Here is a 12,174-nt window from a genome sequence, read left to right as displayed (position 1 = left end):
AGCTGTTCCATTCTTTTGGATAAAATAAAAATGGCTTTTCCTTAAACTTTTAAACCAAGCCACACATATTAACACCCTTATAGTCAGGGAATTTGTGCTGTAGTTCATTTACACACAAGAACTCACTCGTTATCTGCAAAAAAACTAGCTAGATCCTGCTCAAATTTGAAAGATTTCTTCAATATATGTAAGACTGCAGGAAACTAAAAATAATTCAGGTCTCATCATATCATCTGAAGTTTTAATGAGTTAAATAAAGTAGGACACAAAAAAATCCTTTCTTACAAGGTTTTTGAAGGATTTTCAAACTTACTGAAAGCCTACAATATTTACGGGTAGCATTTCTACCCTTTTACATTAGGAATACAGTAAAAGACATAAGCAGTAACCACCTGTGAACGTGCTTCCCCCTTCACCACCACCTTTTCAGAGAGAGACAAAAAGCACTTGCTGCCACAGACTGTTTTTGAAAGAATGAAAAAAAGAATTTGCTTTTTTATTTGGGGTAGAGCACCTTTTTAATTTCGGTGGGAGTCATTTCTAGAGTACATGAGGTGGAAAACAAATAAGAGGAGCAAATCTAAAGATTCTTCACATGACTAAATGGTACTAAGTGCTAGCTCATAGTTTCTTAAGGGTTTCAATTCAGACAGTCGTCTTTAACACTGTATTGTACTACAGTAGGCTAAAAGTGTTTCACGTAGTATTCTAAAATTTTAATTTATGACTTAAGTTTTAGCACTAGCATGATCAAAAATATCAAAAATAGAGAAAAATAGCAGCTTTTCCTATAAGACAGTTTAGGCAATTTTACTGAATTAAATCTTTATATTTCAAAGACCCTTTTCAAATCAAGATTATTCCGTTTTTTCTTCCATTATCAGTCTCTTGGACATTAAATGCTCATAAGCATCTTCACTAGACTATGAGGCAGGAAAACAGTTAATCAAAATACAGGAATTTTATTATTGTTTAAAAACATTTGATAAAAAAAATTTATTCGCAAAAGAGTTTGAAATTAATAACTTGAGTAGATTATATAAATTATAAATATAAGGTGATTCTAGAAAGATATATTTTGTACAGTAAGAAAAAAACAGCTGAAGTTAATGTTGGTTAAAATAAGGCAATCCAAAGTTTTCTAGGGAAATAAGAGCTTCTAAACAGAAGAAAAAAATATATGGAAAAGCAAATATCTGGGAAATGGAAGGGTGTACTCTGCATACTCAGCTCAGTTTTCCTTTTTTTTTTTTTTTTTTTGGTTAATTTTTTTAAATGTTTCTTTATTTTTGAGAGAGAGAGAGACAGAGCAACAGCAGGGGAGGGGCAGAAAGAGAGGGAGACACAGAATGTGAAGCAGGCTCCAGGCTCTGAGCTGTTAGCACAGAACCCGATGTGGGGCTTGAACTCGTCAACTGCGAGATCATGACCTGAGCTGAAGTCAGATGCTTAACCAACTGAGCCACCCAGGCTCCCCTCAGCTCGGTTTTCAATAAATAAGCTGGACAAGTGATAGAGAGGTAAGATTTAAAGGGATAAGCTAAGACCAAATTATGAGGTGCTAAGGCATCTGGACTTGATTCTGTAAGTGAAAAGAAATCAGTCAAAGTCTGTAATAGGAGTTCATCAGACTTACCTCTCTACTCACAGCTTGGTATTTGTCAAAGTTTGGGGGCACTATAGTGAGTTGTGGGCAGAGTCTTTTAGCAATAAATCCTGGCATAGCTGCACGAACACCAAACCTCCTTGCATAGTAATTCGAGGTAGACTGAAAGAAAACAGACCACATAGGAAAAAATATACAAACCTAAATGGACACTTGATCAATACGTTCATAAGAAACACATTACTGATGTGTATTTTCAAGTCAAGGACATTTCTTTTATAGGCCACTGCCTCGAATTGAGCTTTGACTTTATCCTATCATAGTATTATACCATGACCCTCTCTCTCACTGCTGTCTCCATATTTATAACATGATACCAGGAAACAAACAAGACTAATAAAAAGGTTCTCTTATATTTCCAATAACTAATCTTCACTTGTTCTTTTTTTTTTTTTAAGTGCCATGAGGCTAGATGGTTTTAAGTTTATTTTTTTGGAGAAATAACACACACGAGCGAGTGCATGAACAGGGGAGGGGCAAGGAGAGAGAGACAGACAGAGAGAATTCCAAGCAGGCTCCACACTGTCGGCACAGAGCCTGATGCAGAGCTCGAAGTGGGGCTCGATGCAGGGCTTGATCTCACAAACCAAGAGATCATGACCTGAGCCAAAATCAAGAGTTGGACGCTTAACCGACTGAGCCACCAGGGGTCCCTAAACGTTACTGGTTCTAAGGCATACCTAATATAGTATACAGCAAAGTTGGGATGATGGTGGGTGATGCTACACGGAACTAATAGTTATAAAGTAATGATGCTACATAGAACTAATAGTTATAAAGTAATGTTATAGTACAAATAGATGTTACATGAAAGTAATAGTATAGAAAGTAATAGTATAGTATACTAGTATAGATTTGGAATTTGCTATACTTGGGGTTTGGCAAATTTTTCATTTACAACAAAAGTCAAAGGTTCTAATATATTGTCAGCCAAATTATATGTCAAAAATATAAGTGAATAAAGCTTAAAAGAACTTTGAAAATTACGTTTTATTTTTTCAGGCTTGAATACCCTTTTTGGTGAAACACATTTGGTGAAAAAATTATGAAAGTCAGAAGGAGAACATTAGTTTTAAATCTTGTTGATGATGATACCACACACAATACCATTTCCAAAAAAATTTTATCACAAGTGACATCTTTGAAATCTCAAGTGAAAATTCAAAGGAATGCAAAACAGAATCTACCATATGAAAGGGATTACTTCAGAATAACATCAATTTGCCATTAATGGTTTTCAAATGGCATTTAATAAAAATCTTGATAGCACTCCAAACTATGCTAATTTTTGGTCAGTATTCTGGAACAGCAAATGCAGATAGCACTAGAAAAACAAATCAATATGTTAAATATAAATAAACCTAATGGAATTGATATGAAAGCTAGATCTGTAGTAGAGCTGAAACAAAATTTATAATACAACTTCCTTTAACTTTCAGGTTTGTGTTAGGTAGACTACATGTAAATCACAGCCACAGTATTTTACAGTTCCTCCTATCCAAGGGTGGGCTCCAGTGTCTCATGCCAAGTGACTAGCACTGAGACTTGCTTTGATCAAAAAGATGTGAAAGAGTGACATTATGTGAGTCTTGAAACCTAAAGTCTGCAACTTTAGCCTTTGCTTTTTTGGGAAGCCAGCAACTGTGTAAAGATCTTGGGTTAAACTGCTAAACGATGATGATGTACCATATGGACAGAGGAATGCTCAATGGCTAGAAACCATTCCAGCCACCTTGGCTGAAGGGCCAAGCATGTTAGTGAAGCCATTTTGGATCCTCCAGCCCCTGCTAAATAGCTCTAGACAACCTCAGGTAGAGTGGAGTTATCCCCATTGTACTCTGCTTAAATTAGAGAATCATGAACAAATAAATGGTGTCCACTAAGTACTTGGAGGGGTTTGTTATGCAGCAATAAATAACTGCCATGAGGTCTAACTATAAATCCCAACTTAGAACATTTCAAGGATCTACCCAATTCATCAAGAAAGAATTTTTTTTTTAATGTTTATTTTTGAGAGAGAGAGAGAGAGAAAGTGAGCGCTAGTGGGGGAGGGGCAGAGAGAGAGAGAGGAAGACACAGAATCTGAAGTAGGCTCCAGGCTCTGAGCTGTCAGCACAGAGCCTGATGCGGGGCTCGGACTCACAGACTGTGAGATCATGACCCAAGCTGAAGTCAGACGCTTAACCGACTGAGCCACCCAGGTGCCCCAAAAAAGAATTCTAACTGTAACAGACTGGAATAATCAAACATGTGCTATCACTACCATTAATTTCTAAATATACTTTTATGAGTTTAATAGAACAATAGCAATTATACTTCAAATCTCATTAGAAGGGAAGTCTATTAGCTGAGCACACAAAAGCAGTAATCTTTGTTTAAATATGGCAAATAATCATTTTGAATTTGGAAATAATAACCCATTTTTAGGAGGACAGAATTTATAGGAAAGAAAATATTTTGCAGATCTAGCAATGGATTTAGCTTTAACATGGCTACAGTATGCATTTGTGTATGTATATATACACACACATAGATAATTTCACATAGATTATGATATATGTTCTTAAAAATAAATGCATTTTTTCAAATATAGGCTGATTATTTATAGGAAAAGGAGAGTAGTCTTGCAATAAACACTGTTTTGAAACTTCAATTGTTAGTTGTCTGCATACTTATGGGAGCAGAGATAATGAACAAACAGATTATAGTTTTATAATAAAACAGTAACTCAGTAGGAAGCAGATTTATAGCTAAGGCATTTGAAAGAGTTAGAAACAGGGTAGAACTCTCTTTGTTTCTCTTATAGATATGTTTTTTTTTTTATACCAAAATCCATCTACTCCAGGTGTTATTTCTAATTCCCCACACAGTTTTAGCCACATATAGCAATCCTGGCCATCTTTACCTTCTATGGTTAGGGTGGCAATGAGGGAGAGCAACATGGCAATCACAAAAGTTAAGATTCTAAGCCATGGTAAAAACTAATTACAGTCCTATTTTAATGAAGTATGTTACTCTAGAACTAAGGTTGGGAAACCTTTTCTGTAAAAGTCTGGATAGTAATTACTTTAAACTTTGCAGATCATAGGGTCTCTGTTGCAGCTACTCAACTCTGCTCTTTTAGTATTATTATTTTTTAATCGGAGAGAGAAATAGAGAAAGCATGCACATACAAGCAGGGAAGAGGGGCAGAGGAAGAGAGAATTTTAAGCAGGCTTCATGCTCAGCGTGGAGCCTGACGTAGGATTCAATCTCACAACTGTGAGATAATGACCTAAGACGAAATTAAGAGTTGGCCACTCAACTGACTGAGACACCCAGGAGCCCCTCAACTCTGCTCTTTCAATGCAACAACAAATGGATGGCATGTGACAGAGTTCCAATAAAATTTTATTTACAAAAAAAAGGACTAGATTTGGCCTGCAAGCCACTGTGTGCAAGCCTGCTTTAGAATAACATTTCCTTTTCTTTCTTCTCCAGTTCTCTTTAACTAGAACGGTTACTTTAAAAAAATATAATTTGCAACAGAAAGATACAATGTCACTCTACCATTCACCAGGTTTGTAATTTTGGGGAAGTTTTTAAACACCCCTCTGAGTTAGTTTCCTTGTCTGTCAAATGGAAATAAAAATTTCCTCAAGTGATGTTGAAAGGATTCCGTAATTGAGCACATATAAAGCACACAGAAAAACGCCCAGCAAACTGAAAGCTTACCAAAGGCTTCCCCTTCCCCCTTCATGAACCAGTAAGCTTTACTTGAATATGTTATGAAATTTCCTTTTTTGTCTTTGATCTTTACCTACTTACCAACATCATCATTGATCCTACAGCAATGGGTTTATCCTTCAGTTCTGGATTGTCCCTCATTTCTACAGCTGCATAGAAAGCATCCATGTCAATGTGCACTATAGTATTGTTCAGATCCCGGCTCTGTTCTAATTCCATTGCAAATCTGTCAACCTTAATTTTTTAAAAAGTTAACATATTTTTAGTCAACATGATATCAAAACACCATAATCACAACATTAATCTCTCATTTAGTAGGTATCTACCTCTGTCCATCTATCCATCCATCTTTCCACCCACCCATTGACCCACCTATCTATGTATACATTTTTTTGTTGAAGTTTCTTTTTTATTTATTTAACTTTTTTTTACTTAATTAATCTCTACACCCAACATAAGGCTCAAACTCACAACCCCAAAGTCAAAAGTCAAAGTCATATGTTCCACCGACTGAGCCAGCCAGGTACCCCTATCTACTTACACTTTATTGTTGTTTATTAAGGCTGATAATTGCTTCTATTTTCATGAAGATAGGGAGTTCATTCTCAAATATCTTACCCTACCAAGTCTTCCATCTCTCACTCACTACAATCACATAATAGGTACTTAATAAATATTTCTTGAATGAATGAAATATTGTAAGTGCTTGTATCAAATGATTCTTCTGCTTTATAAATTTGGACATCAACTAATGGTAAATAAAAGCTTCGGTAAAATAAACAACTCTCACTGACTCATAACATTAACATTTTAAAGTAGCAACAAAGGAAATCTACAACGAAAGATTATATACTTCTTTGGCATATTACCTTTATGCTGAAGAGTACTGTACAAGTGAATGTACAAATCATAATGTAAACATTCACTCTGTAGAACTGTTTTTATAAGGCTAAAATTTGGTAACCATTAGTCAATACAAATCAAAATTGAAAATTTAAGCTATAATTTATTCTTTCATGAAATCAATATATACGTCAAATATAATAGCCAAGAAACTTATCTTTAAAGCATTTTTATTTCTCTAGAGAGAAAGAATTGGATTGATAAGAAGAAAGGGAAATGAAAGGAGGTAAAAATAACCAAAGTATGGCAGGCAGTAAGAAAAAGGTTTATGTAACAGACAGACCCATTTCCAAGTGTTCCTTTTTTGTGGCCTCTACTATAGAGGCTGAAGAGAAAAGAAGCTAAATATGCTTCCCAGCTTTCCCCGTAGCCGAGGGTGGTGGTGTGACCATTTTGATCTATGATCACTTTGAATAAGATGGAATACATAAGGAGCATGGAATAGTGGCTAGCAAATGGGACAAGTTTAATGAATGTAATCTCTTACTAAAGGATCAAAGGATAGCTGCACAGCAAAGGAATAAAAAACTGAGGGGAAAATAGATATAAGCAATAGGGGTAAGCTCTGGAATGAAAGCAATTTCCATCATGTGGAGATCTCTATAGCAGGTTTTCTCAAAAGTGGAAAGATGCAGGGGTATAATTCAGTATTTCCTCCTCGTTAGACTTCAACTCTAATTCCATTCTGGAGAATTTTTTTCATGGTCTTCCTTCTTAGCATTATAGTGACACTAGTTTCCCCACTAGCTGCAGGCTAAGACTGCAACTTCCCTTTTAGAAATAATCCCCTGAGGAGCACCTGGTGGCTCAGTTGGTTAAGCGTCCGACTTGGGCTCAGGTCATGATCTCACAGTTCATGATTTCGAGGCCCACGTTGGGCTCTGGAAGCCTGGAGCCTGCTTCGGATTCTGTGTCTCCCTCTCCCTCTGCCCCTCCCTGGCTTGCACTCTCTCTCTTTCTCAAAGTTAGAAATATTAAAAGAAATAATCCCCTGAACCATATTTGTTTCCAGTTGGTTCCAGTGAACCTCTAGAGGGTCTGCTTCTGTTTAGGCTACAACTCACTGAGATGCTCTGTGCCTTTTTCAGGCTGTTCCTCTGTCTAGGATGATCTTCCTCATTCTGTCATAAAGCCTTGAAGGGTCAGCTCAGATACCTCTCTGTGGCTTAATTAGCTCTCTGTCCTCCATGCCACAGAATTTAATGTTCCCTTAGTTGTTTTCCTGCCCTTATGGTACACTTACTATATTAGATACTAAATTATGAGTTCTATCAGGATAAAGACTTGATTTGCCTTTAAATTCTTTTAAGAGAGAAAGAGGTGAGACTTATAGGAGAAAATACATAAATTTTACACTGATAAATATATATATTTTTTTCTGGTTTAAAAAGAGGAAGTAGAATGTGCAGAAAAATTTTGCAGAAGGCTGATCTCATGCAGTGAGATACCTAATAAGTGGAACTTTCACATGACTCCAATCTATCATCCAGATTTAAAACAACTATTTTTTCCAGTACTTCGATTTTAAATTAGAGAATAGCATCCTAACATTAAAAAAAAAAAAAAAAGATGTAGACAAATCATGGAGGCTAATAAAAATAAGGGTGGGTTAAAAACTACTCTATTTTAATCTAGAAAATATAGCTATGATAGGAATCGACTGAGAATACGGGAGCAGCATTTGAAGTATCTTAACCCATAAATATTGGAAAGGAAAAAGATAATAAATGGAAAGCAAACCAGGTGGAAAAAAGCTTTCCTTAGCCTCATATGTTAATTTTATGACAGTTCCTTCAGCAATCTATTATCTTTTCTGTGCTTCAAGCAAAAGTACAGTTGGCAAAAGGAAACCTCCCCACTGAGTGACTCACACATTCCGCTTTCCTCTACTCTCATTACTCACCCTTGTCTAAACACTTTTCTCTCTGCAACTACCAAATGCACACCACCCTGCTTTTCTCAAATTTCTTCTAATGAAATCCTCATTCATGTTTTCCATTCTTCTATTTTCCCTTACAAATAACTTCCATGTTCTGATCTGAGCCTCTCATGTGTATGTTATCCCTTTTGCCACAGTTCAAAACTAGTGTGTGTGACCATGGTTAAGAATAAGAGCTTCTTCTGGGTCTTCAGTTACATGTTGGGGGCAAGTTAACTCCCCTCATTCTTACTTTTTTTGAAAAGTGGGACTAAACCAATCCCCAACGATTGGAAGAATTAAAAGAGCTACTCATGTAATGTACTCATCCAGGGATATGGAAAGGGCTTCATGATATTACCCATAATTTTAAAAACAGAAGTGACATTTATTGAGTATATCAAATGTGTCCTATAACCACGGTGGCTAAGTGTACAGATTAGAATCAACACTTCTATGTTAACTCATTTAGTGATAAAAATAATTCTGAGATGGTAATTATTATTCCCATTTTGTAGATGAGGAAACTAAACTTCAGTAAGAGGAAGTAATCTGCTCTAAGTCATACAGCTGGTAAATGTTAGCACTAGACCTATAAACCAAGTTACTCTAAAGGCTGTGCTCTTTCCATTATTTTATAATGCTTCCCTAAAATGGATCTTAAAAAGTCTTTAATATTGAAATAACTTCAAACCAAACTCAAATAGTGTATTTTATATCAACATTATGCTTTATTTACTTTTTTTAAAAATCCCCTTTTTTGATTACATTCAGGAAACTGTTTCAGAAATATTGTTTTTCATTTTCCTGACTTACTACTACCCTAAATTGGTAAATAAACCCAGGTCCATAAAATCAGTTGTTAAAATGGTCAAAATGCACAGATTTGCTGTGTAGTTTCCATTTAATATAACATGGATGTTTGTCTATTCCTTTTTTTTTTTTTTTTAAGTTTATTTATTTATTTGAGAGAGAAAGAGAGAGGGAGACCGTGAACAGGACAGGGGCAGAAAGAGAAGGAGAGAGAGAGAATCCCAAGCAGGCTCCACAACGGCAACATGGAGCCCGATGTGGGGCTCGATCTCACAAACTGTGAGATCATGACCTGAACCAGAATCAAGAGTTGGACACTTAACCAACTGTGCCACCCAGGCACCTCAGATATTTGTCTATCTAATTTATGAATCCATGTTATAACAAGATGTTTTGGCAGCTACAAAAATGATTGTGCCTTTAAGAAGTCTAAAGAGGGTAGGATGGAGTGGGGAACACTTAGGTTCTGAATAAATACTCCGGGAGACTATAGAGGTTAGTTACCTCAGCTTGACTAACAATAATAGTTCCTACCATCATAGCATGCATACAAAAATCTATTATTTGGAAAATTCATGACACTGGAATAGAAACACATTTCCCATGGAAAACCTCTCTTACTCTCAGATCTTCTAGATTCCTTAGGATTTCCTCAATCCCCTCCCATTTACACAATTTCTTTTAAAGGAAGCTCAACAAGTGAAACAATTTAACAATCAACATAAAACAGATTTCCTGCCACTCCCCTTTCAAAAGATGTCAGAGAGTCTCTCATGAAATAGTCACAAAAACTGTAACAAAATCTGAAGCTCTGTTACACAATATAAAGTATTTTCTAATACTTCAGATTATTAGCATATTTAAGGATTATGAGCTTTAAAAAGAGTCATGAACAGCAAAAAGTTCTTATATTGAATGACTCATATGCATTATATCTTTAAAGCTTTATAAGAGATATTTGTATAGATGATTAAAACTTACCAAAAAAAGGTTCTGAAAATAAACTGCCTAAGGATTAATATCAATTAAAAATAATGTTATTATACACAGAATGGATTTGTTTTAACTTGATGAAACAATGCTTAAATTTATGCGAAAGAATGCATGAGAAAAAAATTTATAGAATCGTAGTGAAGGAACATATTAAACATATTATTATTATTGAATAACTAAAATTGCATGGTATGATAGAGGAAAAGATTCAACTGAGTAGAAGAGAGAATCCAGAAACAAATTCAAGTACAATGAGAATTTAGTATAGGAAGAAAGAAAGGGCCTGGGTGGCTCAGTCTGTTAAGTGACCGACTTCAGATCACGTCATGATCTTGCAGTTCATGAGTTCGAGCCCTGCGTGGGGCTCTGTGCTAACAGCTTGGAGCCTGGAGCCTGCTTTGGATTCTGTGTCTCCCTCTCCCTCTGTCCCTCCCCTGCTCACACTCTGTCTCTCAAAAATGAATAAACATTAAAAAAAATTAAAAGGAGAAAGCACGTGAGCTGACGTAATGTGTGCAATTTCTCTTTCACTTGTTGAATAGCAAATTACTTGCCTTTGATTTTTTTTCCTCATTCTTTCTTCTTTACTGGGGTCTAGAATATAGACTGGAGGTAATCCCATTTTGTAAACCAGGTAACGGTAACACTTAGGGGATGACAGAACAACACAATGTAGAACCTGGGGCCCTAAATTACTACAGTGAGCAGAACCACCCAATCAGTTGGGACTACTTATCTATTTTTTTAAATGTTTATTTATTTATGAGAGAGAGAGAGAGAGAGAGAGAGAGAGAGAGAAAGAGCATGAGTGGGGCAGGAGCAGAGAGAGAGGGAGACACAGAATCCAAAGCTGGGTCCAGACTCCAAGTTGTCAGCAAGAGCCCAACATGGGGCTTGAACCCATGGAACTGCGAGATCATGACCTGAGCCAAAATTGGACGCTTAACCGACTGAGCCACCCAGGTACCCCAGGAATACTTATCTATTATGTGAGAAAGAAATAAACTCTTAACTGATCTGAACCACTGTATTTTGGGATCTTGTGCCAGCTACTTAGCCTATATACTAACAATAAAAAAGGAATTCCCATAGGAATGAAATATTAATGGCTAATACAAGGGAAGACATTCTTTTTCTGTCATAATCAAAGAAGGTGCAAATTAAAATAAACATGAAATAATATTTAGACACTACCAGCAAAAACTAAAGGATTGATAAAATTAATAAAATTTAATCTGAAACAAGTATGTGAGGAAAACTAGCACTCTTGTGTTGAAAATGTGAAACTGTACAATCTTTGGTGAAAATAACAGGACAAGAGTACAAAGATATGTAAATAAGAACAATCATCGCAAGGTTATATATAAAAACAAAAAACTGAAACCCATGTGGGATAAGGCAAATAAATTATGGTACCTCCATACAGTAGAATGCTATGAAGCACTAAAAATGCTAATTTTGGGGGTCGTCTGGGTGGCTCAGTCAGTTAAGCGTCTGACTTTGGCTCAGATCATGATATCACAGTTTGTGAGTTTGAGCCCCACATAGAGCTCTGTGCTTCAGCACAGAGCCTGGAGCCTGCTTTGGATCTGTGTCTCCCTCTCTCTCTGCCCCTCCCCTGCTCGTGCTCTTTCTCTGTCCCTCAAAAAATGAATAAATGTTAAAAAAAATTTTTTAAATGATAATTTGGGAAGGCAAAAGCAAGTGATCTTTCTTTATGAGAGGAGACCACTTATCACATAAAATAAAAAACTAGCTTGTGCTCTAGTAAAGCATATATGAAGAAAATGACACATTACAATTTGGCAAAGAAAAAAACATAAAGTTTGGCATCTCTGAACTCCATCACGAGAAGAAATGTGTGGCCTAGATCAATATGATTTTATCATCATATTACAGCCTAAACTGCTTTGTTAAATTGAATCAGATTTTGATAGAGGATAAAAACTGTCTTTAAAAGTAAACTTTACTTAAAATTTTTTTTTTAAATATATAAAAGTAAACCTTAGGTTTACCAGCAAAACCTTGACTATTTTCAGTTTTCAATCTACTACATGATGCCCTGCAGTGTTGCTCTACTCAAACTCTTCTCCTGGAATAGCTTTTAAATACCAGAGGAAACTCTTTCGAGTATTTATTCCCTGAAGATACTGGA

At 35.9% G+C, this 12,174-nt stretch overlaps 1 protein-coding gene across 6 annotated transcripts in view; it reads right to left on the bottom strand.

The window, feature by feature from the left end:
- POLK (DNA polymerase kappa) overlaps nucleotides 1-12,174 on the bottom strand; it is a 72,529-nt gene that overhangs the window by 26,765 nt on the left and 33,590 nt on the right. For 5 of the 6 annotated variants that reach the window (XM_015072115.3, XM_015072117.3, XM_027039862.2 and 2 more), the window contains 2 exons: nucleotides 5,474-5,626; nucleotides 1,637-1,768 (listed from right to left, as the gene is read on the bottom strand). In XM_015072115.3, coding sequence (XP_014927601.1) covers nucleotides 1,637-1,768; nucleotides 5,474-5,626 — 285 coding nt within the window. The remainder of the gene's footprint in view (nucleotides 1-1,636; nucleotides 1,769-5,473; nucleotides 5,627-12,174) is intronic. The other variant, XM_027039868.2, reaches the window with a different exon arrangement.

Source organism: Acinonyx jubatus, chromosome A1, assembly GCF_027475565.1.
Source record: "Acinonyx jubatus isolate Ajub_Pintada_27869175 chromosome A1, VMU_Ajub_asm_v1.0, whole genome shotgun sequence".
Classification (NCBI taxonomy): domain Eukaryota; kingdom Metazoa; phylum Chordata; class Mammalia; order Carnivora; family Felidae; genus Acinonyx; species Acinonyx jubatus.
The sequence above is the reverse complement of the archived record's forward strand: the minus strand, read 5'-3'. Positions and strand labels throughout refer to the sequence as shown.